General features: G+C 44.5%; 1 protein-coding gene across 1 annotated transcript in view; it reads right to left on the reverse strand.

Annotated features, from left to right (window-relative positions):
- Positions 1-634: 634 nt before the first annotated feature.
- POU2AF2 (POU class 2 homeobox associating factor 2) overlaps positions 635-27333 on the reverse strand; it is a 34544-nt gene continuing 7845 nt past the window's right edge. Inside the window, exons 3-5 of the mRNA XM_066609360.1 lie at positions 9528-9570; positions 7388-7686; positions 635-1033 (exon numbers count right to left, since the gene is read on the reverse strand). Of these exons, the coding sequence (XP_066465457.1) occupies positions 635-1033; positions 7388-7686; positions 9528-9570 (741 nt within the window). The remainder of the gene's footprint in view (positions 1034-7387; positions 7687-9527; positions 9571-27333) is intronic.

Raw genomic sequence — 27333 nt, forward strand, 5'->3', positions numbered from 1 at the left:
ACTATGTGTTCTGTACAAGACCGCAAAGAATCTCCTGTCCTCATCCTATAAATTGATTTACAGCTTCCAACAGCTTTTTCTGTATAGACTTGTCTTATCTGTATTGGTTATCTACTTAATCTTCTTTTTGTATTACTTTTGGTTGGCATTTTGTGGCTTCAAGGCCCAATTACTAGTTCTCCATAGAGTTTTGGCTTCAGCATAAAATATTTTCAGCATACTGTACAATGGTCGTTCCACAACCAATTAATATTGTGCCTTGACAGACTACTGTATAAAAAGAGGAACTTCACTGAAATATCTGTATAAATATTTGCATTGTGATCATAAAAGCTCTTGGACCAATTCATGCACAAATCTGAATAAATAAGCTTGTCCTATGAGAAGAAATGGAAATTTGCTAACCGGTAGATCGAACATTTTTTATTCACTAATCCATGTTTCTACTTGGATGCGTTAGTACAAAATTGCTAGTATGAAGAATCATTTGTGTAGTGTTTGACCTCTGCTGTCCTCTCTAATGTGGAGCATGTTTGATATAACAATACTAAAATCCACTTTCCAAAATCTAAAAGTATGCTTTAAATCTAAAACAGTTACAATACATTACATGGAGCAATAAGTAATACAGTTTTTAGTAATTTCTTCTAAGTTCATATGGTCCCCATACTGTATTGGCATCATCCTTTGGCCAAGAATTGTCCTGCAGAGAATTTGTCTCGGTTGAGTCCTCTGGGGAAAGATGATGAACCATCTTGGGAGCCAGTTCATTGGACACTGTCATAAACGGTGAGAAGGTATATGAAGAAGTGGTTGGAAAGTTAGTAGGATAATGCACATCATCAAGAGAGTGCAGCGAGTAAGACTGTGTTCCTTGCGTTGACGAAGACCCTCTACTTGCACTTCGATAGTGGATGGGTCCATTTTCAGAGGGCAGGCAACTTGTAGAAGATGATACAGTTTGTGATGTGTCTGTGCATAATGCATCCAACTGGTTCATGGTGTCAGGAACCGTCTGCTCCCAGGACTCTCTCTAAGGAACAAGAAATAGATATAAATAGATGTATGCAGTAATAAACATATAAAGCATCTGCGGACAAGGGATAACGTTCTATCTTGGCCAGAACCACTTTAACTCCCGAAATGAGGTCAAATTCAACCTTCACTCAACACTTGACATCTTCTTTACTGACTCTTCATACTAACTCATTCAGGATCACTCCCATGCCTTTTGTCTCATTTGGATTTCCCTTCTGCATTCAACACCCTCATACTGTCCTCATCAACCTCTTAAAGGGAATCTGTCGCATTGAACATGCAGTCTGTTGTTGCCAGCATTGTGTTATAGGGAGGGATTCGCTAAATAGATTCATATATGGTTTTGTGGGAAGAAATTCAGTAGAATTTGTAATTTTTTCATTCAAATTCCTGCTCATTCTGAATTTAGGAGTCCAGTGGGTGGTCTTACTCAGTAATTGACAGGTATCTCTGTATACACTAAAGGCTGTCCATCACTGATAGTACCGCCCATTGGACTAAAGCTCAGAATGAGCAGAGATTTAAAGGAGTAGATTACAAATTCTACTCAATCTTTTCCCAGAAATCCATACATTAATCTGCTCAGCAGATCCTGCTTTATAACATATTATTTGCAGCTCATTCCTTTAGAAAACATCTCTTTAGACAAGCATGCAGTATAAAGTTTATTCTTTTCTGACCTTTTAAAGCCCCGGCTGCTGAATACTACTCAGAGCAGTTCAGGAGAACTGCCGGCCACCGCGGCTGAACTCCGTCTGCCGGGACCAGGTGAGTATATATATATTTTTTTATTTTTACACATTTCTGCATGAAATTCCGGGAAGGGCTTATATTTTTAAGCCCTTCCCAAAAATTCATCGTGCGATCGCCGGTAGCCCATTGCTTTCAATGGAGCCGGCTGTATTGCGGCTGTATTCAATGGGCAAACATCATTCTTCTCTGCCACAGCTGATTTGTCTAGTATATGTTCTCAATGGGGTCGGCGCTGCTGCCGCCAGCCCCATTAAGCGCATATAGAGAAGTGAACAGGAATCGCAGATAGGTGCGATTTCTGTTCTATAATTTATCGAATGAGCGCATAAAAAGCGCTCATGTGTCCGATACCATTACAAAGCATTGGTTTTATAAAATTGCCGGACGCATGTGCATGCGCAAATCGCGCGAAGAAACGCCCGTCTGACTGAGCCCTTAGGGTTTTTCTAGGGGGCTTTCTCTTTCTGCCATTTTACAAATGGCACCATCAGCTAGCTAGAGTGAGTACTGCAGTCTGGGAAATGCTGGAGAGGCCCCCGACAACAGAGCGGACAGTGATGTACAGTAAGAATACCCTGCCGGATGTCTTCCAACATCGGAGCTGTACAGCCTTCAATCAGAATGTCTTCAGACATCAGACAGTGGATTGGAAAGGGTTAACTTTGTTTTGAAGCATATTATATTAGAGTGATGGAAGATGATGGTAGTATATTATTATTATCAAACAATGTGGGTCCTTTTTTGGACACAACTATTGTAACTGTCAAAATTAAAAACTAGACCGTTACTAATTAAATTATATATGCAAGGAAAATAAATGGGTGAAATAATGCCGGCTGGATAATAGACAGCCAGACTTTACCGACAGAAGATACCTTGCTGGGTATTAATGGTGTCTCCTAGTACTTAGATACCTGCAGAATATACACCAAATCCAAATAGTGTAACACTTGGACAGTCACAAAAATAAATATGTGAAGCACGTATCAACACAAATATGAAACACAAATGTACAACTAGGGACTCATAAATAGATGACTGAAACAGAAAGATGACGGTTATTGGATGGTGAAGATTATGATGATGACAAGTCAGATAATGGTGCAAATGATGATGGAGACTCAAATACAACCTGACAAAACCTAACCCCATTACTAGCTCTCCCTCGGTTGTTTGCTAATCTATCCCTGACACTGACTCTAACCCCAAACACCACTGTCCGTGAGCAACACTCAGATATCCCTAATGGCAATCCTATCTAAAACACTGACTCTGACAAACAAATGAGAGGGCACAAAGATCCAAAAAGCAAGAAAAATAAACTGAACTAGAAGCAGACAAGACACAGATAACCTGGGAATAAGCAAACAAACTACAAGGCTTGGAACAAGGACTGGACAAGAAATAACCACAGGAATTAAACTAAACCGAAAGGAGAACAAGACTAGACTAGGAACAAAAGCTAGAAGCATGTAAAGAATACTGGTTTCAAATGCACATATCTTACTCTATAACCAGCTACATACTTCAGAAACCAAAAATATTTAAAGAAAGCCTAACCAAATAAGCACTCCTCTCTAAACATGTTGGTCTGCAGCAGTGTGATCAGTTGTGAATAGTTAACATAGAACCTCCTGCAACAACAATTAGTAGACAGGGGATGGCCAATCCAGACATGCTGCTGACTATTTAAGGCATATTTCCCCACTAGAGGGTTCTTGAACAATAGTTCTGCCTGGTATGCAAATTTGCTTCATGATTCTGATTGGCTTTTGATTTAACCAGTAACTGTTCTACCCAGCCTTCCCAATTTCTGTATTCCTGATCATGTGATACCTGTCTGCTGCCTATCCTAACCCACGTGTTAACGTTACTCTGACTACTTTCTGTCAGCTGCCACAAGACCAAGTCTACTCCTGGAGTCCTATGCAGTGAAGACCAGATTCTGATTGGTGAGTTAGGGTTAAATGATGGGACCCCAGCTGCTGCCCTCAGGAATAGCTCCAAGCCAAGTCAGTTTGTTGCACAGTGCGTCCGCACCTGCTGTTCTGACATAGGGTTTACAAGGATAAATCTGTTTCAGAAACTGTTAAAATCACAGAAAGGGAATTATCAAACAGAAAAAAAAAATCAGAAAGCGGCCACATACTCACTGATACATTAATACAAGAGGGCAGGCATATAAACCACATATCCCTCAAACATGCAGAGTCCGGACTGATATATGGAGGAGCCAAAAACAGACACATGTGAGGACACTGATGATACAACCACTCACAACCAATGTCCTCACATGTGTCTGTTTATGGCTCCTCCTTATAGCAGTCCGGACTCTGCATGTTTGAGGGATATGTGGTTTAACCAAAGTGTAGAGTCTGAGATTCCCAGGTATTCACCCTTTAACCCATTATACAGGGATCTAGACTTCACTTCAGGGAACCACCAGACAGCAATCCTGGAGTAGTCTCAGACTGGTAGTGCTGTGTGCAGGAATCAGTCAGTGACTAACCAGGGGTCTTAACAATGACTAATCATTGTGAAGACTTGTTAGAAAGTCACATTGATTTGCAGGAATGCTGCCATCCAATAGGTGGCGCTGCAGAGGTATTTTTCCCATCTTCCTTATTTGCAAAAGGAAAAGAAGCACACAGGACCGAGGGATGTATGTAGCAATAAGCCTAGGAAACGGCTTCACAATATGAATGATATGGAAAACAATACTGCCTGTGTACTGAACTAAAGATAGAATGAATGATCTATTTACTTATCTGTAGGTTTGCATATTTGCGGTATTGGCCTCATTAATTATTATGGAATATACTGAATAAAGCCTGCAGTTTAAAGGGGTTGTTCTGCAATTTTGGATTTTCTTTCTACTGATGACCTGGGAGCAGTGCCTGCAAAACTAACCCAGGCCGCTGTGCTATGGTCAACACAATCTGCTTCCTGCGCTGTCTGTAGTGTCATCATTGCTATGAATCAGCTGATTGGTGAAGATCCTGAGGGTTGGATCCCAATTATGATCAATAGAAGAAATCCAAAAAAGTCCAGGATCACTCCTTTAGGGTGGCTTCACACGAGTGTGTACATATGTCCACACCTCAGTACGCGCAAAAACACGTGTATGCAGGTATGCATTGTCTTCAATGGAACCGCAGCTGCTGCCGGCGGCTCCATTGAAGACAATGGTCTGCCGGCACCCCGTAATTGTTTTCCAGTGAAGAGCTTTAAGTATAAGCTCTTCCCTGAAAAACAACAATTTTAGTGTCAAAAATAATAATAAAAAAAAAAAAAAATATATATATATATATATATATACACACACTTATCTGTCCGCCGCTGCCGTAGATGTTTTCTTCATCCCCGCGGGAAAAAAGAATTCCCTGCTGCACCTGCCACATCTGTGACAGATGCGGCAAGGGAATTCTAAATCCCCGCGGGGGCACGGCAGCGGTGGACAGGTAAGTATATTTTTATTTTTTTTTACACTGAAATGGTTGTTCTTCAGGGAAGAGCTTATATTTAAAGCTCTTCTCTGAGAAACAATTACGGGGTGCCGGCAGACCACTGTCTTCAATGGAGCTGCCAGCAGCTGCCATGGCTCCATTGAAGACAATGCATGCATTCCCTATTGTGCACGCATGTCCTATCTTTGCAGGCACACGTCTGTAAAACATGGACATGCGAACACACCATAGGGAATGCAGGGAATGCATTGGTTCTAATGCGTGTTTTTGTGCGCGCGTATGCACGCACAAAAAGACGTTCGTGTGAAGCCACCCTTAGGGTGAACACCCATTTGTGTTTTTCTTGCGCATTTTTTTCATGTGATATCGCTGCGTTTTTTTCACGCGATTATCAATGGGACTTTCTAATGTTAAAAACACATCGCAGAAAAATCACAAAGCACAAACTTGCAATGCATTTTTAACATTGTCAGCGGGACTTTCTAATCTCGTTAAAACAGCGCAGCGATATCACGGGAAAAAAACGCACAAGAAAACCGCAAGTGGGTGCTGACCCTTAAAAAGAAATTACACTATTAACGGAGTTTGTTCTAGGACTAGAAAACAGGACTGTTTTTTTTCCATAAATAGTGCCATGACTGTCTATGGGCTGCGTCTAGTATTGTATTTCTTGCCGATACAAGATGAGCTTCAATTCCAAAGATAGCCTATGGTCAGATGTGGCGCTGTTTCACGAAAAACAGCAGACCTCTTTTTCTAGTCATGGACAAACCCCTTTAAGCCAAATACTGGACTCTGCTGTTGTACTTTGCTGTATAGTTTCAAGCAGTTCTGTATATTAAGATACAGGGATAATTTGACGTTAATGACCTGACCAAAGTTTTGTCATTGGTCATATCACATATATTTCTTTCTTATTGAACATCAAGTAAATTTTCAAGATTAGTCAAATTGAGATCAGGCCGTCATTTAAGATACCAGAACCAATCCTTCCCTTTGGCCTTTCGCATGCAAGTTTCCAGAAGGATCTGTACATTGTAGGACCTTAAATAATTGGCTGCCACTTCCTGTTTGGTATCTTTCGTCAGATGAGCATTTGGCCAACTGTTTTTCAATCAACAACCTTCTTCTAGCTAACGTTTATGGCCATCTTTACTTTCTCAGTCGAGCTTCTACTGGCGACTGAAATCTAAGTATTCATCAGGCTGTTAGGGAGGGAGAACAAGAGGATACTTTCTGGGGTTCTGGAGAGGTTTGTATGCTCTCATTGTGTTTAGGTGGGTTTATTTTTTCATAATAATCACATTTATTTATATAGTGCATACATTTATTAAGAAGGAGAGAAAGGGAGTTGGAGATGAAGAAAAACAACATTTTAGGGGTATTGGTGAAGTTCCAGTTTGGTGTGAACTAATTCAGACCGAACTGAACTTTTTGCTGAATTTCGGTGAACCAGCTGAAACTTTTTAAAAGTTGGCTCAACACTGGTTGAGATACACAGATAAAATTCAGGACAGCTGCATTGTAAATTACTGCAAGAAAATTAGTTACATAAAGTAGAGCATAGGATAGGCTATTGGTAGTAGATCAACAGGGATCTGCCACCCAGGGACCCAGCTTATCGGCTGTTTGCTGGACCAGTGTTAACTGAGCTAATTTCTGCAGGAAGCAGACAGCCCTGTTCCTACTAAAGTGACCAGTCTTAGTATTACAGGCAAAGTTCCCATTGAAAGAAATGGCCTACAATACCAAGCCTGGCCACTGCAGTGGGAACAAAGCTGTCTGCTTCCTGTAGAAAATCAACTTGGTTCATCAGTACACCAGCCCAGGGAACAGCAGATCAGCGGAGGGGCCAGGGACAGAATATCTACTATTGATGGTCTGTCCTAAGGATAGGCCATCGGTAGTGTACAACTGCACAAGCTGCTTTAATGCAGGAATTGAGTCAAGCTACATAATTGCTGGATGTCTTCACCCACAAACCCACTGGGAGATTATATTATAATATCTGCAGTCTATCATCATGTACTATGTGGGAATGTGAAATTGATTTTAGCAAAAATATCTTCTTACCTATAATCTGCCATATAATAAGTATGTATAATTTATGACTATTTGTTATTTCTTACCAGTAAATAATGTGATGGATCACTAGAGAAATGAGGTAGAAGAGGTGGCAGTGATGAGGCGCTGAACAGTGAACCTCCGGCAGATGTTATCGATGGGCTCCTGTAGTCACCTATAGTATCCGAGAAATAAGGATCCAGCAATGGTGGGTAACTCTGTATGGATGTTGGCTCGCAACCTATTGACTTTGACCCCAAGGATGAAGAGTAGATATCAGATGAATATTGCTTTGCAGCATGGAACTCGGATTCAGGAAGAAAAGATCTTCTTACACCATAATATCCAGATAATACAGGAGAACCTAGTAAAAATGACAAGCAATTAAGAAATAGTAGAAGCCAAAATAATAATGAATATGATGAGGGTTCAGGTTCTTCCTGTACAGCTTATAATTAAAGAACCCTATGAAAGGATTCCCATCCAATTTTCTTGAGTAGTGACAAGCGAACTTTGTAAAAGTTCAGTTCGACTAGTTAGTTGAACCTCTGCACAAAAGTTTGGTTTGGTCCAGAGTAGTCCGAAGCAGAAGTTCACCAAAACCCTTAAAACGGGTGTATACACTGTCCAAGAGCCATAAAAGCTCTGTCTTAGACAGTGTTATACACCAGTGCTCAGTACTAATGTTGAGCCAACTGAACCAGTAGAACCCCATGTAGAACTTTGCTAAAAGCTCAGTTTGGGTTTGTGCCGAACTGAACTTTTAGCAAAGTTCGACCTGGAACAGAATTCTACTGGTTCAGTCCATTCAACACTATTCTTTAGTATTAAATAATCCTGCCATTCATTATTCTATTTCTCTGTTAGATCACACAAGATATAACTTTTTGACTGGGTTGTTTGGTTACCAGACAACATCCCTTCAATAGGGTTGACAGTAGTAAAATAACAAACTGAGCATTACCTACCCCTCCGCCAGGATCCAGTGCTTCAGCCCTGCTGTAGTTCTGACACTTGTTGTGACAGCTGACATCACCAGAAGTCAGATGGCCGTGTTACGTTCCCAGACTCCTGGCATTGTGGCGCTCAGGATGTAAGCGCCATTGCCAGGTGAACAAGTACACTGCAACCTCTGATTGGCTGCAGTGGTCAACTGACTCTTGGTAATGTCAGCTGTCACAACAATTGCCAGAACCACAACAGGACCTCAGTGCTGGATCCTGGTGGCGGGAGAGGGGTAAGTAATGCTCAGTTTATTTTACTACAGCCGGCCCTGTACAGTTACCCTTCAATGTCCCTTTTCTATATAGTGCTGTTACAGCGCCCTCAAGTTTTGTTTTTGATTCCCACCTAATTAGGGAAACCTATTAAGGCTAACATTTCATATGCTGGATTTAATGCAGAGTGCACTGGAGTAAATTGTGACAAAGTTACTACATCTCAGGGGTTGTATGCAGTCATCATACGGCTCTTTCATGAATTGCTGAATCAAAGGTCTTCTGCTGTTCAGGCAAAACTTTGGGTTCTATTTTATCTTTTACTACATTTTGTTTAAAGGAGTTGTGCCAAGATGCACAACTCCTTAAGAATGTAGAATTCGGCTGATCGTCTCCCACCTGCAAACAGATTTTTCGGATACCAACACGGCATTTCCCCAACAGTGGCCACTGTAGGGAAAATGTAGTACTACAAGGCGGTCATTCACATTAATGGCCATCTGTTATGTAACAGCCAGGACAGGAGCTGCTGTTGCTGAGTGGCTGCCTGTTCTGGGATATAGATGGGGGTATATAGGGTATATGAACTGGGGATGCCATATTGGCACAACTTCTTTAAAGCTCAGAAACCATTCAGTATAACACACAGCACCATCTATAAAAGCACTATTATGTATTACGTCAGTTCTTTAGTATAAATGCATTGAAAAATATGGTTAACGCCAGGTTTATGAAGCCTGTATTAAGCGTATTCCGACATATGTGACTGTGTCTGAAAAAGTGGGTGGGGCTTCAGTGTTCTGCATAGCTATATTAATAACAAAGTAATAAATAATTTATCATTAAATTCCCCGTAAGCGAAATGTCTAGAAAAAGCACCCTAGATTGTAGTCATAGAAATGAAATGAAATATAGAATATTTCACGGTACGATTTTTGCCAGAGACCCGACATACTTTGATTTATATTATCTAGAAGAAAATACTTACTTGACATTTGGACAAATGGGGTCTGGGAAACGTTGGTACTGCCCTGTAAATAAAAGACACATTTCAAACATTTTATTCCAACAGCGATCCAAGTTTAAAACAAAATTCTAAAACACGCAATATATCAACTCATTCCCAAATTCCACAGCACGGAAAATATGTAGAATAGCAACAAAATGCTCAAAAGCCAGCTAAAGTGAAAAAAATAAAACAACACGGTGCATACCGTAGATCTGTCAACATCAAAGTCAACTTCCAATACATATGTCTCTATGTAGAACATTCTTAGATAGGAGAACATGGTAACGGCATGTGCATAGCTATAGGGTGTGCAAAGGTAGCAGTCACATCAGGTCATAGTTCATGAGGGGCTCAGAGGCTACATAATATTAAATCCAAGCTGAACTCTTTCTACATGCTCTTCAAAAGAGTTGTGTCTCCAAGGGCAAGAAGGAGTTTTGGCATTTCAGAAGTCATACCATTTTTATTTTTGCATCTACACTGAATGACCACTTTACTAGAGCCACCGGCTGTTTCACGACTGGAGCTTTCTATTTGGAAATAAGACCGGAGTATAGCAAGAAATGAAGTGAAACATTTTCTGTGCATCAGTTTTAGTATGAATCCATGTTAGAATGGGAAAATCGAGCAACCTGAAGAAATTCCTATGAGGCTTGGTCATCAGTGGTAGAATACTCATCATAGACTGCCAACATTGTGGGGTTTTCTTCTCTAATGATGTGGAGAGTATACCAAGAAATGTGTGATTGAGGAAAAACATCCAACAACAAGGGATCCTGTGGATGTAAATAATTTGTAACGAAATAACTTAATGAATGGGGTCATAGGAGAATGTCAAGAATTGTTCTGTTGAACAGGTGGTGCACAGTCAAGCAAATTGTAGCCAAATACAATGTGGGAGTTCCAACTAACGTGTCCCAATGTATAGCTCATCCATTGTTCCTCAGCCTGGATGGGCCATAACAGCATATGACCAGTCCTAGTGCCATTGCTAAGAGAAACAGAAAGACGACATTCAATGGGGCACAAGAGCACAAAAATTGGATCATTGAGTAGTGGAAAAACATCACCTGGTCAGATGAATCCAGATTTTTGTTACACTGTGCTGATGGAAGGTCAGAATTTGGTACAAGCAGCATGAATTGATGACGCCTTCCTGTTGACTGTTCAAAGCTTGCCAGTACCTCCATCTAATTTGTAGCAACCACAAGAAGCTCTAATATCTGCCTCGGATAATGTTCGATGAACAATTTAAACACCTATGGAATCTATGCCATGATGAATTGCTGCACTTTTGAAGGCCAAAGGAGAATCAATATGCTACTAGATAGAGGTTTCTATTGAAGTGGCCATTCAGTGTATGTCCAGTGGATTTACAGATAGTAAATTTTAACCGTTAATGTACACAGATACTACAGCCCCCACAATAATAAGAACAACAAGACAAACTTGACTACACAAACCAGTCCTAGTGTCTACAGGTAAAGCAAACACTGATGGTAATATAAACTCCTAGTCCATCAGCCTTAAATACGACCAAATACTTATTTGTTGAGACATAGGAGATGATGAACTATGTCATTTTTGCATACGGCAAACAGCGAGTTCCTGCGATGAACAGCAGACAAATTCAGAGGTTAAAATTTGAATGTCATTTGCCCATCCGAGGTTTCCTCTAAGCAGCAGCTGTCCAGAGAGAAGAGATGCTGCGTGGATGTAGATGCTTCAAAAGCTGCGTGTTTACCGGCTGTCAAGCTTAAAAAGTCAATGAAAGATAATGGAAGGGATTTCTGCAACAATACAACAGTTGCTTGGATAGGAACTAAGCTACACAACTCATGACCTGTCCTACCTATTCAGGCAGTCCAGAACGCTTTACTGTTGCCATTTCAAGAGTTCTGCCCAATCTAATTATAGGAGTTCAACAGTGCCCAAGGTGGGAAAGTCAACCATCAAAGTATAAAAGAAGAAAAATGATTGGTTCATATGGAGCTTTATGAGGTTGTGCTAAGATATAAAGTTATTCCATGGGTTTAGGGATAACTTTGGGATTGCTGGGGTTCCCTGGTTCCATGGAGCTCAAGAAGGGGGGTCTCAAACAGAGGCGTAACCTGAAGCTCCTGGGCCCCAAGGCAAAACCTGAAAGAGGGCCCCCAACTATAATTCTTTATTCATAGTACTGGGTTCCCTATATGGAGAAGAGAGCCCTTATGGGCCCCCTAAGGCTCCTGGGTCCGAGTGCAACCGCGTCCTCTGCATCCCCTATAGTTACGCCACTGGTCCCAAAGATCACCATTGAAATGGAATGGAGGTTGTATATGCGTTAGTATAAAGGCCCTTTTACACACAACGATTATCACTCAAAAGCCATTATAATCGTTGTGTGTAAATGTGTGCCTTTCGTGCACTTAACGTGCACTTTTCGTCCATCGCTGAGTTCAGGTCCGCTTGAAATCCTCGTCCTTTGGGATGATAAGATAAGATGGACTGCATGCTGAGTTCTCCGCGGGCAGCATTGATAACATTCTTTAACAGCTGTTAACAGCTGCTGTCCCGCTGAAGAACAAAAGTAATGTATTTAGAGAACAGACCACCCGCTGTTCTCTAAATACATGCGATGAAGTACTAAATGGCTGATTTAGCCTATTAGTACCTATGCAAAATGATCACTCAAAACTGTCAGTTTCTGACGAATTTTGAGCGATCATCTGTGTGTGTAAATGCACCTTTAGTCTGTACATTCTCACTTTAATAAATGCAGTGCTGGCAAGTTCCATTTATGCAGGAAGCTTCAAGACCCACTGCTACCAAAATCGGTGTGGATCCCAGAAGTCGGACCCCCATAAAGTTATTCCCTATCCTGTGGAAAAATGTAAACTTGATTGACACAACCCCTTTTAACCTCTTATGGACCAGGGTGTATCAGTCCTGAAGAACCCTTTCCAATCCACTGCCTGACCTCTAAAGACATTATGATTTAAGGCTGTACAGCTCTGATGTTGGAAGATGCCGTCGGGGTTCTCTTACTGTATATTGCCAGCCTCTCTGCTGTCGGAGCCTATCCAACGTGTCACCTCATGCAGTACTGGCTTTAGCCAGCAGATAGCACCGTTGTATAACGACAGAAAAAGAGTAAGCCCTCTAGGAAAACCAGAATACAAATTGGATTGGAAAGGGTTAAGGGGTTTAAGTATTTAATTGTTATATGGCCCTATTTTTTTCTTTGGCTCAAAAAAAATAGTTTTTGCTGTTTCTTTAGTACCTTTTTTCACTAGATATTTTTTTCTCTTTCTTTGTTTTATTATGGGTAATGTGCACAAAAAGTAGAAAAAAAGATTTTTTAAAATTGATAATTCTCTATTTTTAAAATTAGTATACTTATGCTAAAATAAAGTACAGAAACAACTCCATTTTGTTTCAGATGTTTTGATATATAATTTGTTTAGTCTTGGATTACAGTGCGGATATGGCGACGGTTTAGGTTGGCGTCGACAGTGGGTCATTTTCTTTTTTTCATATATTTTTATTCTATTCTGTAATTTTTTAAGTTATTTTTGTACTTCTTTTTAAACATCTATGTCCCCCATAATGTCAGATAAAACCTCTGAGGGACATTCACAATGTCAAATTTCTTTTTCATATTTCACAATTATGGAGCATCTACAAGAGCAGCATCCGTACAGATTTTCCACTGCAGATTAAGAGCTCGGTCATGTTTTAGAGGCACAAAACACTTGCGCCTGCAAAAGATAGGACATGCGTGCCTTGAATGCATACCGGCAAGGTCCATGCTGCACGTAAAGACAGAGGTGACAGGGGATGAGGGGACTCCCAGAGGGTTCCGTTATTCCCCGTGGGGAGTCCCCTCATCACTGAACATGGTGACAGCACTGTCACCATGTTCAGTGATGATGGGACTCCCCACGTGGATGAAAGAATTCCATGCCACTGCTGTTGCAGAGGACCACAATGCTATTCCATTGCTTTTAATGGGGCCGGCGCTGCTCCCGGGTCATTGAAAGCAATGGGATGAAGGCAACCCCTGCAGCGATGATTTTTGAGGTGAGGAGGATCTTGAAATATAAACCCTACCCCGAAAATAATCCCTAGCTGTTCAAAAAAAAAAATTAACTCACCTAGAAGCTCTGTCTGGCTCTTCTCCCCATCCCTGGCAGTCTTCTCTGTATTCTGGTGGCCAGGGATTGAAAAATCCCCACCTCCAGAAAGTGCTGCCTCTGATTGGCTGAGCGCTGTGACCAATCAGAGGCAATGCTCAGCCAATTAGAGGCAGCGCTTTCTGTAGGCAGGGATTTTTAAATCCACAGCCACCAGAATAGAGATGAAGACTGACGGGGAGAAGAGCCAGACAGAACTTCTAGGTGAGTTTAAAACATTTTTTTAATAGTTAGGTATTATTTTTGGGGAACGACTAATATGTCAAGCCTACCCCTCTCCCCCCAAAAATCATCGCTGCAGGGGTTGCCTTCATCCCATTGCTTTGAATGGGGCGGCAGCAGCGTCGACCCCATCGAAAACAATGGGATAGCATCGTGTTCCTCTATGACAGCTGTGGCAGGGGATTCTTTCATGCATGCAGGGAGACCCACCATCACTGAACACTGTGACAGTGCTGCCACAGTGTTCAGTGATGAGGGGACCTTTGTGGAGCAGCTGCACTTCTACAAGCACAGCGGCTCTACACTCATGTAAAAAACAGCATGGAGCTTCGATCATTTGCATTTACATATCCCTGGAGCGCATTTTTTTGTACACATGGGCGCGCGAAAAACAAAATGCTCATCTGACCCAGCCCTAGGGGCAATTCCACATGGCCGTATGCGCAACTACACTCACCACTATGGAGCATAGTAGCACATGATCGGGTTTTTTCTTTTTTTTTCTCTGGCTGTTCAAACTTTACGCCATAGCGCAGGAGTTTGAAAAAAATAACGGGATGATAGGCCCTGCCCTATCTTTCCCACGCATGATAATAACTATGTGCTTGAAGATAGGGCAAGTCCTATCTTTTCTCAACCATACAATTAACGGGCAAACATTTAGCTAGTGAAAATGAAACCATTGAAATCAATGGTTTCTTTTTGTCCCGTTATGTGGCCGTAATTATCACGGCAGCATAACAGGACAAAAACACACCCAGTGTGCTTAAGCCTTAGCAAATCTGCAGCATATGTATACGAATTCTCGCAGCGGGATCCGACCCGCGGCCCTGCAGGGACCAGTGCGACTCTCACCTGCTCCCACGGCTCCGTCTCTGTGATGTGTCGACTGCCGGACAGCCGTCGCATGCGCAGAGCGGAGCCGGCCTGGCACTATTGACATTTCTGTGCAGGCCTCTGCGAGACCCACAAGAAATAGAACATGCTGCGATTTGTTTTCTGCGTGTGATTTCCGCCTGTGTACAGGGGGCCTAAGGCACATGAGTGCAATGCAAGGTTTCCCATTGAAAACAATGAGAAACACTTGCCAATCCTCTAATGCATAGCAAGCAATCTGGAGATCCGCAGTGGCCTAACTGGCCTGCATTTGACCACAGTTTTTGTGTCGCATCTTCTATGGATTTTAACCTTGGTATTTCAAGGGTTGAAATCCACAGCATAAATAGACTTGCTGAGGATTTAAAATCCACATCATTTTCCAAAAAGGCTGCAAATTCGTTGTGGAAAATTTCCGCACACTAAGAAAGTCATCTTTTATGTAGAGAGATGGAGTCATTTAATATCCTGCTCTTCCAGTTTTACAATACCGGTAACACGGCACCTGCAATACAAATGTCCTCAGTGGTTGAAATATCTGCCTTTTTCACAAGTAATAGAAACTTCAGTCTATAGAAATAAGGCAAAATATAATAATACCTGCTGCTCCATATGAGATCTACTGTATATGGAGACACTGCAAAATGGACTGGGTGGAAGGGTTTATTTTTTATCATGACAAATCTTTTGGAGAAGCAAAGGGTTAATTTATCCTGACCAGTTAGGCCTGGGACACACGAGCGGTTGGGATTCCACGTGCAGATATCTGCAGCCAGGGGCGTAACTATAGAGGATGCAGGGGATGCAGTTGCACCCGGGCCCAGGAGCCTTAGGGGGCCCATAAGGCCTCTCTTCTCCATATAGGGAGCCTAGTACTATGAGTAAAGCATTATAGTTGGGGGCCCTGTTACAGGTTTTGGATCAGGGCCCGGGAGCTTCAAGTTACGCCTCTGTCTACAGCGTAAAATTAGCAAACGATTGCGGAAATGAATTGCGTATGGTCACGATTAGAGATGAGCGAGCATACTCGCCAAGGACAAATACTCGAGCAAGTATTGTCCTTTTCGAGTACCTGCCCGCTCGTGAGAAAAGATTCGGGTGTCAACACAGCACTCACCCCCACCGACACCCGAATCTTTTCTCACGAGCGGGCAGGTACTCGAAAAGGACAATACTCGCTTGAGTATTTGTCCTTAGCGAGTATGCTCGCTCATCTCTAGTCACGATGCATGTAGTTTTCCTGACGTATAAACAGCATATCATCCGGGCAGAAGAAAGTTAGCAAGAAAAGGATCTAGCGCAAGCATGCTCCCTTTGATTTCATTGGTTAACTAAGTTTAATATGGGCTACCTGGTGCAAAGTACACACCAAAATAGGACACGCTGTTTATTTTAGCGTGACCGAAATGAGCGCGCAAAAAAGACACATGTGACTACACCCATTGAAATCAATGGGTTTTATTCGCTGCGTATTGCATGCGCATGTCCTAACTTTGGGCGTTTCCTCGGAATGCATTGCCCATTGCTTTCAATGAGGCCGACCAAAGCATTGCAAAGCGTGCAAGGTGCATGTGAGTTCGATGCGGGGCTTCCCACTTGCCGATCCTACTTTCTTGAAGTGATGCAAGGCATTTGTAACACAAAAGCACCTCACATCCACGGGGAAGTTGCACATTCCCAAGTGTAATATTGGGCCTAGATGCACAGGCCAATATTGTAATCACCCATGTGAAATTAGCCGTAGGTTTACTTCACACGGGTGAGCGCGATATGGGGCCATGAATCCCCTGGATGTGAGGCGTTTTCATGTCAAAACAGTCTCGCATTACTTTGGGGATGCAGGGATTCTCCGTCGAGGATGTCAACCACAGCAGGAGGATCGCAGAGTTTCTCCAATTGTTTTCAATGGGAGATCTTGCATTGCGTGAACCTAGCACGTGGCGCGATGCTGCCGCTGGCCTCATTGAAAATTAAGAAGCGATGAGCACGCAGCTAGATAGAACATGACGCAATTGTTTTTGTGATGCCATGCGGGAAAACATAATTCATGTGTATGACGCCATTCAAAAGAATGGGGTTCATATTTGCGTCAGATTTGTGCGTCTTACAATGCACAAATCTTGCGTAATTTTGGTGTCCATGTGAAGGCAGACTTAGTTTGTTACACTTAATATATTGCTTAATATTAAATGACTTGCTAGTGACCCATGAAATAAATGTTTTTGAGATAAGCAGAACCGAACAACTACCACATTTGGAATGTCCACAGGTAAATGCCCAAGGATGCATGAGCCAGGTGGCTTATGGGTCGATCGAGCATTGTCCTTAGCGAGTATCTCCCCGCTCGGTAGCAAAGATTCGGCCGCCGGCGGCGGATCTCTCTCTCCCTCTCTCCCCCCCCACTCCCACTGCTCATGGCTCAACTGACCTGTCACCCGCGCCGGCAGCCGAACCTTTTCTTCCGAGCGGGGAGATACTTGCTAAGGACAATGCTCGATCGAGCAATTGTCCTTAGTGAGTATGCTAGTTCATCTCTACCCTTAACCTGTTTATAAATACAGCAAAAGAAGCAAGCTCATGTATATACAGCACCAGAACCAAAGTCATAACATAAATACAGCACCAGAACCAAGCTCATAAGATGAATACACCCAACCCCAAAAATTATGTATATTGTATGAGACATCTTTTTTTAAGGCAGAAGGCTTAGATACAGTGGGTCAGCTTTAGTATACCTCTTAATAATGCAGTTACCATATAATTTTCTCAAATACAAACGCTACACAGTCATAGTGATTACAGTACAGTTACTTCCAGTGATGATAGGTGATGTTGTGTCTTTTTGGAGTTGTTCATATTAAGTTTTTTTCTCTTTGGGCCCAGACTGCTATTAAGACTTCTTCCAGACATGACTCTTCTCTGCACAGTCTCCTCATTCTGCTGCAACCCCTAATCAACTTTTCAGTCGACCCCACCCCTGTAGTAATAATGTGCCTGCTGTGGTCCCACTTATTAACAGTAACCCCTTCTGTGGCAAAACTTGTTAATAGTGACCCTTTTCTGTGGTACCACTTATTAATAGTCACCCCTCGTGTGCCGCAATTATAAATAAGAACCCCTACGAGGCCGTACTTAGTAATAAGAATCCCTTATGTGGTCCCACTTAGTATTAGGACTCTCTGAGTGCCCATACTTAGTAATAGGATCCCATCTGTGGCTTCAAAAAGTAATAGTGACCCCCTTTGGGAACCCACTTAGTAATAGTGCTCCTTCTGTAGCTCCACTTAGTAGTACAACCTCCTTGGTGCCCCCATTTAGTAATAGTACCCTCTGTGCCCAAAATAACATAGGGCCTCCTCTGTGGTTGGTGGTAGACAACCTACATTAACACACAGCACATTTTAGAGCTGCCTGGCTCCGTTTCCACAACTCTGACCAGTGTTACGGGTTAAATTCATTAATACACACATAATGTCTGCTGTTTGAGTCTCTGATGTCACTCCTGATGTCTCTGATGTCACTCTGAGTCACTCCTCCCCCTGGCTCTGGCACTCACTGCTCTATGAGGACTGGAGTTAGTAGGAGGAGTGAAGAAGTTATGCTGTGAAAGATTATGTGCAGCATCAGATGGCAACATGTGTATCAATGAGTTTAATCTCTACCACCTGCCGGAGTTATAGGAGCCCTACTCCAGTTATAACTTGTATGCATACAATGATCAGCCATAAAATTAAAGGGGTTGTCCCACGAAAGCAAGTGGGGTTCAGCACTTCTGTATGGCCATATTAATGCACTTTGTAATGTACATCGTGCATTAATTATGAGCCATAGAGAAGTTATTCACTTACCTGCTCCGTTGCTAGCATCCCCGTCGCCATGGTGCCGTCTAATTTCAGCGTCTAATCTCCCGATTAGACGCGCTTGCGCAGTCCGGTCTTCTGGCTGGTGAATGGGGCCGCTCGTGCCGGAGAGCTGGTCACCGCGTCATCGTAGCTCCGCTCCGTCACGTGTGCCGATTCCAGCCAATCAGGAGGCTGGAATCGGCAATGGAACGCAAGGAAGGAGAAGAAAATCCATGGTGCACCATGGGAGAAGACCTGCGGTCCACCGTCGGAGAAGACCAGCAGCGCCATCTTCACAAGAAGAAAAGAAGAAGCTGCAGAACGCTGATGCAGGTAAGCGCAATGTGCTTTTTAAAAACTAACCCATGCTTTCTTTTTAACAGGGCAGAATGCGGGGGTAAGTGAAAAAAAAAAATTTCACTTTCGCCGCGAGACAACCCCTTTAAACCACCTGCCTAATATCGTGTAGGTCCTCCTTGTGAGGCAAAAGAGCTCGGACCCAAAACATGGGCTTTACAAGGCCTCTGAAAGTGTCCTGGGATATCTAGCACAAGATGTTAGCAGCAGACCCTTTAAGTCCTGTAAGTTGTGAAGTGCGGCTTCCATGGATCGGAATTGTTTTTCCAGAAAATGCTTGATCAACTTGAGATTGGAGAACTCTTTGTCATGTTGATTTGACCGTTCCTAAACAGTTCCTGCAATGTGGCAGGGGACAATATCCTCCTGAAGGATGACCCTGCCATTATGGAATACCACTGTCATGAAGGGGTACTTGTCTGTACAATGTTAGGTAGGTGGTACATGTCACATCCACAAGATGGGCAGAAGCCATGTACCCAGCAGAACATTGCCCAAAGCATCATACTGCCTCATCCTCCCATTATTCCCTGGTAAGTGATGCATATGCATCCGGCCATCCATGTGATGTAAAAATGAAATTTATCAGATTGGCCCATCTTCCTGTGAAGACCAACCTGTATAACCCTTCAGTTAAGTAATGAGAGCTGCTTCTGTAAATTCAGTGCACCAAAAACAAGAGAACAAACACTAGAAAAATATTATATATATATATATATATATATATATATATATATATATATATATATATATAGATAGATAGATGTATCAATAATACACAAAAATATATAAAGTGAGAGATATACTATGGGCAAAAAAATGGAACAGATCACAACAGGGAAACAGAAAACCCAGAAGACTCCCTGCTCATGTCACAATATACAGAACATTCTATTCTAATTGGAAGAATGGATAACGATTAGAGATGAGCGAACGTACTCGTCTGAGCTTGATACTCGTTCGAGTATTAGCGTGTTCGAGATGCTCGTTACTCGTGACGAGTACCACGCGATGTTCGAGTTACTTTCACTTTCATCTCTGAGACGTTAGCGCGCTTTTCTGGCCAACAGAAAGACAGGGAAGGCATTACAACTTCCCCCTGCGACGTTCAAGCCCTATACCACCCCCCTGCAGTGAGTGGCTGGCGAGATCAGGTGTCACCCGAGTATAAAAATCGGCCCCTCCTGCGGCTCGCCACAGATGCGTTCTGACATAGTTTAGGGAAAGTGCTGTCTTGGTGGAGTTGCTATAGGGAGAGCGTTAGGAGTATTTTAGGCTTCAAGAACCCCAACGGTCCTTCTTAGGGCCACATCTAACCGTGTGCAGTACTGTGGAGGCTGCTTTTTGCAGTGTTGCACATTTTTTTTTTTTGTATATCGGCCGTGCAGAGCATTGCGCCCTGCAGTAATACTCCAGGGCCAGAAGTGGTGGTGAGGCAGGGAGAGAAGACATATATTGTGAGGCAGGGACAGAACACATATATTGTGAGGCAGGGACAGAAGACATATTTATTGAATATAGGCAGTGGGCCTTTGCAAAAACATTTGGGGAAAAAAATCTATTTGGGCTGCCTGTGACTGCCCTCAGTGTTCTGGGTCTGTGCTGGGTGTAGTAGTCCTCCTAATTCATACGCAGCCAGCTAAGTGTTACAGCAGGCTTGCGCAAAATTATTTCCTGGCGTTCCGTAAGCGGTCAGCCTCCAACCACAGGCCAATAAGCGGCACATTTAATTACAGCGTTCTGTTTCTGCACTACTGGTAATACACCATGCTGAGGGGTAGGGGTAGGACTATAGGATGTGGATGCGGGCGAGGACGCGGAGGCCCAAGTCAGGGTGTGGGCACAGGCCGAGCCAGTGCGGTGGCCAGGGGTAGAGGCAGGGCCAGACCGAATAATCCACCAACTGTTTCCCAAAGCGCCCCCTCGCGCCATGCCACCCTGCAGAGGTCAAGGTGCTCTAAGGTGTGGCAGTTTTTCACAGAGACGCCTGACGACCGACGAACAGTGGTGTGCAATCTTTGTCGCGCCAAGATCAGCTGGGGAGTCACCACCACCAGCATGCGCAGGCATATGATGGCCAAGCACCCCACAAAGTGGGACGAAGGCCGTTCACCGCCTCCGGTTTGCACCACTGCCTCTCCCCCTGTGCCCCAACCTGCCACTGAGATCCAACCCCCCTCTGAGGACACAGGCACTACCGTCTCCTGGCCTGCACCCACACCCTCACCTCCGCTGTCCTCGGCCCCATCCAGCAATGTCTCTCAGCGCAGCGTCCAGACGTCGCTAGCGCCACTGTTTGAGCGCAAGCGCAAGTACGCCGCCACGCACCCGCACGCTCAAGCGTTAAACATGCACATTGCCAAATTGATCAGCCTGGAGATGCTGCCGTATAGGCTTGTGGAAACGGAGGCTTTCAAAAGCATGATGACGGTGGCGGCCCCGCGCTACTCGGTTCCCAGTTGCCACTACTTTTCCCGATGTGCCGTCCCAGCACTGCATGACCACGTCTCCCACAACATTGTACGCGCCCTCACCAACGCGGTTACTGCCAAGGTCCACTTAACAACAGACACGTGGACAAGCACAGGCGGGCAGGGCTACTATATCTCCCTGACGGAACATTGGGTGAATTTAGTGGAGGCTGGGACAGAGTCAGAGCCTGGGACCGCTCACGTCCTACCCACCCCCCGAATTGCGTGCCCCAGCTCGGTGGTGGTATCTGCGGCGGTGTATGCTTCCTCCACTAAACCACCCTCCTTCTCCTCCTCCTCCTACGCAACCTCTGTCTCGCAATCAAGATGTGTCAGCAGCAGCACGTCGCCAGCAGTCGGTGTCGCGCGGCACGGCAGCACAGGGGTGGGCAAGCGTCAGCAGGCCGTGCTGAAACTACTCAGCTTAGGAGAGAAGAGGCACACGGCCCACGAACTGCTGCAGGGTCTGACAGAGCAGACCGACCGCTGGCTTGCGCCGCTGAGCCTCCAACCGGGCATGGTCGTGTGTGACAACGGCCGTAATCTGGTGGAGACTCTGCAGCTCGGCAGCCTCACGCACGTGCCATGCCTGGCCCATGTCTTTAATTTGGTGGTTCAGCGCTTTCTGAAAAGCTACCCACACTTGTCATACCTGCTCGGAAAGGTGCGCCGGGTCAGCGCACATTTCCGCAACTCCAAGACGGATGCTGCCACCCTGCGGACCCTGCAACATCGATTTCATCTGCCAGTGCACCAACTGCTGTGCGACGTGCCCACACAGTGGAACTTTACGCTCCACATGTTGGCCAGGCTCTATGAGCAGCGTAGAGCTATTGTGGAATACCAACTCCAACATGGGCGGCGTAGTGGGAGTCAGCCTCCTCAATTCTTTACAGAAAAGTGGGCCTGGTTGGCAGACATCTGCCAGGTCCTTGGAAACTTTGAGGAGTCTACCCAGATGCTGAGCGGGGATGCTGCAATCATTAGCGTCACCATTCCTCTGCTATGCCTCTTGAGAAGTTTGCCTCTTGAGAAGCGCTTTGCGCTTGGAAATGGAGGCGGGGGAAGTCAGTATGTCGCTGGATAGTCAGAGCACCCTCCTGTCTATATCTCAGCGCGTTGAGGAGGAGGGGGAGGAGCATGAGGAGGAGGGGGAAGAGACAGCTTGGCCCACTGCTGAGGGTACACAGGCTGCTTGCCTGTCATCCTTTCAGCGTGTATGGCCAGAGGAGGAGGAGAGGAGGAGGAGGATCCTGAAAGTGATCTTCCTAGTGAGGACAGCCATGTGTTGCGTACAGGTACCCTGGCACACATGGCTGACTTCATGTTAGGATGCCTTTCTCGTGACCCTCGCGTTACACGCATTCTGGCCACTACGGATTACTGGGTGTACACACTGCTCGACCCGCGGTATAAGGAGAACCTTTCCACTCTCATTCCCGAAGAGGAAAGGGGTTCGAGAATGATGCTATACCACAGGGCGCTGGTCGACAAACTGATGGTAAACTTCCCATCCGACAGCGCTAGTGGCTGAAGGCGCAGTTCCGAGGGCCAGGTAGCAGGGGAGGCGCAGAGATCAGGCAGCATGTACAGCGCAGGCAGGGGACCATTATCCAAGGCCTTTGCCAGCTTTCTGGCTCCCCAGCAAGACTGTGTCACCGCTCCCCAGTCAAGGCTGAGTTGGCGGGAGCACTGTAAAAGGATGGTGAGGGAGTACGTAGCCGATCGCACGACCGTCCTCGGTGATGCCTCTGCCCCCTACAACTACTGGGTGTCGAAGCTGGACACGTGGCCTGAACTCGCGCTGTATGCCCTGGAGGTGCTTGCTTGTCCTGCGGCTAGCGTCTTGTCAGAGAGTGTGTTTAGTGTGGCTGGGGGAATCATCACGGATAAGCGTACCCACCCGTCAACCTACAGTGCCGACAGGCTTACACTCATCAAGATGATCAAAGCCTGGATTTCCCCAGACTTCTCTTCTTCACCAGCGGACAGCAGCGATACCTAAGCAATACGTAGACTGCACCCGCGGATGGAAGCTACGTTCTCTATCACCATCAAAAACGGGGACCTTTTTGCTTCATCAATCTGTGTATAATATTCATCCTCCTCCTCCTGCTCCTCCTCCTGAAACCTCACATAATGACGCCGAACGGGCAATTTTTCTTAGGCCCACAAGGCTCAGTCATATAATTTTTGTAAACAATTTTTATACGTTTCAATGCTCATTAAAGTGTTGAAACTTTCACCTGAACCAATTTTTATTTTAACTGGGCTGCCTCCTGGCCTAGTTACCAATTAGGCCACATTAACCAAAGCGATTAATGGGTTTCACCTGCCCTCTTGGTTGGGCATGGGCAATTTTTCTATAGTACATTAGTACTGTTGGTACACCAATTTTTGGGGGCCCTCGCCTACAGTGTAATCAAATTAATTTTTAGCCCACCTGCATTACAGCTGACGTTACATCAGCTGTGTTGGGCACTGCAATGGGATATATTTATGTACCGCCGGTGGCTTCCTGGCACCCACCCATGCTGTCGGTCCACACGGAGTTGTAACTGCATGTGTCCACTTCTAAAGAACCCCAGTCTGACTGGGGCATGCAGTGTGGGCCGAAACCCACCTGCATTAAGCACGACATTACCTCAGCTGTGATGGGCAATGCAATAGGATATATTTATGTACCGCCGGTGGGTTCCAGGGAGCCACCCATGCTGTGGGTGCACACGGAATTCCCATTGCGGAGTTGTACCTGCCTGTGACTATTTATAAAAAAACGTGGTCTGACTGGGGCATGCAGACACCTTTACAGAATGAATAGTGTGTGGCACATAGGTTCCCCATTGCTATGCCCACGTGTGCAGCTCCAGATGGAGGTGGCACAGGATTGGATTTCTCATTGCTTCTGTACAGCATTGTGGGCTATCGCCCCGCCCCTTTTAAAGAGGGTCGCTGCCTAGCCGTGCCAACCCTCTGCAGTGTGTGCCTGCGGTTCCTCCTCATGGCAGACGCACTTATAAATAGACATGAGTGTGGCGTGGCATGAGGGCAGCTGAAGGCTGGGCAGGGACAGTTTGGTGTGCGCTGTGGACACTGGGTCGTGCGGGGGGGGGGGGGGGGTTGGTCAGCATGTAACCCAGGAAAAGTGGCAGCGGAGTGTCATGCAGGCAGTGATTGTGCTTTGTTGGAGGTAGTGTGGTGCTTAGCTAAGGTATGCATTGCTAATGAGGGCTTTTCAGAAGTAAAAATTGTTGGGAGAGGGGGGCCACTCTTGCCGCTATTGTGGCTTAATAGTGGGACCAGGGAACTTGAGATGCAGCCCAACACGTAGCCCCTCGCCTGCCCTATCCGTTTCTGTGTCGTTCCCATCACTTTCTTGAATTGCCCAGATTTTCACAAATGAAAACCTTAGCGAGCATCGGCGATATACAAAAATGCTCCAGTCGCCCATTGACTTCAATGGGGTTCGTTACTCGAAACGAACCCTCGAGCATCGCGATAATTTCGTCCCGAGTAACGAGCACCCGAGCATTTTGGTACTCGCTCTTCTCTAATAACGATCCTTGCCGAAAGCTTTACAGATAGGTTATAGATCACTAGTAAGGATGAGCGAGTATACTTGCTAAAGCACTACTCGTCCGAGTAATGTGCTTTAGCCGAGTATCTCCCTGCTCGTCCCTAAAGATTCGGGGGCCGCCGCAGCTGACAGGTGAGTCGCGGCGGGGAGCAGGGGAGAGCGGGCGGGAGAGAGGGAGAGAGAGATCTCCCCTATGTTCCTCCCCGCTCTCCCCCGCAGCTCCCCGCTCCGCGGCGGCCCCCGAGTCTTTAAGGATGAGCGGGGAGATACTCGTCTAAAGCACATTACTCGAACGAGTAGTGCCTCAGCGAGTATACTCGCTCATCCTTAATCACTAGCAATAGGCTACAATCAATGAATAATAGTAGGCAGTGATCCATCCGTTTGAATCATTCATTAGATGACTGTGGCAGCACCGTATATGGGTTGACCAAGGTATATAGATTGTGAACAGAAACATTATTATTAAGAAACCTAAAAATAGTCTGACAAGTTATTTCTGCAATAAGCAGCAAATCCAACATCACAATTTCAATGTACTTGACATGCCATTAAAAACATATCACATGCCCGATACTGAGACATAGACTTTGGATCCTATACTGCTTAATCCAAATATTCCTCATCGTCAGTGACAGATTCAGTTTGGCTTGATGTAGTGGAAATAGCAGTGAACTGGTAACCTGCAGTATTACACCAAGGGATAGCTTACACAAGAAGGTAGAAGCACAGATGTATAAGTGTATAATGTAGTTCTACAACTTCTGCAATACATGATACAAATACAGACAAATAAGAGACATGTTTAGTGTTATACAATAACATATCTGACAAACAGCTGCAGGCGATTATACATCAACCTGTACAACCTAGGATGCGTTTCAGTTCAACATCAATATCTATATTTGTAGCCAGTGAATGAAAACATTCTTATATACATCCATAGGAACATTGAAAACTAATGGCAGAAAAAACGCACCATCTAGTCATATTATTACTCTCTTAGGATAGATATATGTTTATTAGAGATGAGCGAGCATACTCGGTAAGGCGATATACTCGAGAGAGCATCGCCTTTTTCGAGTACTCGCTGGCTCGTCCCTGAAGATTCGAGGGGGCCACGGGGGTGATCGAGGGGTTACAGAGGGGATGGGGAGGGAGAGAGAGGGCTCTCTCTCACTCTCCTCCCCCTCACTGCCCCGCGCCGCCCCCCGCCCCCCCCCCCCCCCCTCGAATCTTCACGGACGAGCCAGCAGGTACTCGAAAAAGGCAATGCTCTCACCATACCGAGTATGCTCGCTCATCTCTAATGTTTATCCCAGACAGCTTATATTCATTTATTGGTAATTTTTCAACCACATCAAACACAGAAGACCTGATATGATAGTCTGAGGAGTTCTTCTCCTCAGGTGCATTATTTTACATTAGGGAATATTGAACTGCAGTTTGCATTTTTTTATATTATATCCAGTAAGGTTAAATCATTTCCCATGTTCCAGAGACCACCAGGAGTATCAGCCCTATTGCACACTCTTGTGTCATCAACAAACAGACAAACCTTACCTATTAGACCTTCTCCTATGTGACTTATGAACATGTTAAGAAGAATAGGACACAGAACAGACCCTTATGGTCAAAACTTGTAACTCATCCCTGTTCATAATACATATCATTATCGATAACACTCTGGACTTAATCCTTTGATAGTCCAGTGAACTATCAAAGGATTAAATCAAATTATTCAATTCTAGCGCAAAAGAATTAGCGTCGAAATTTTACGTACGTAATCTAAATCTGCCACTTTCCAATGTCATAGAAACTTAAAATTTGGCCCAAGCATTGATTATGTCATAAATGGGAAAAGTTAATGGGTCCAACACGATTATTCAATTCTATGCGCAAAAGAATTAGCGTCCAAATTTTACGTACGGAATCTAATTCTCTCACTTCCCGGTGTTATAGAAACTCGAAATTTGGCAGGAGCATTGATTATGTCATAAATAGGAAAAGTTAATGGGTCCCAACTCGATTATTCAATTCTATGCGCAAAAGAATTAGCGTCCAAATTTTACGTACGGAATCTAATTATCTCACTTTCCGGTGTTATAGAAACGTGAAATTTGGCAGGAGCATTGATTATGTCATAAATAGGAAAAGCGATTGGGTCCCAACTCGATTATTTAATTCTAGTGCAAAAGAATTGGCGTCAAAATTTTACGTGCGGAATGTAATTTTTTCACTTTCCGGTGTCATAGAAACGGGAAA

Source organism: Eleutherodactylus coqui, chromosome 6, assembly GCF_035609145.1.
Source record: "Eleutherodactylus coqui strain aEleCoq1 chromosome 6, aEleCoq1.hap1, whole genome shotgun sequence".
Taxonomy (NCBI): Eukaryota; Metazoa; Chordata; class Amphibia; order Anura; family Eleutherodactylidae; genus Eleutherodactylus; species Eleutherodactylus coqui.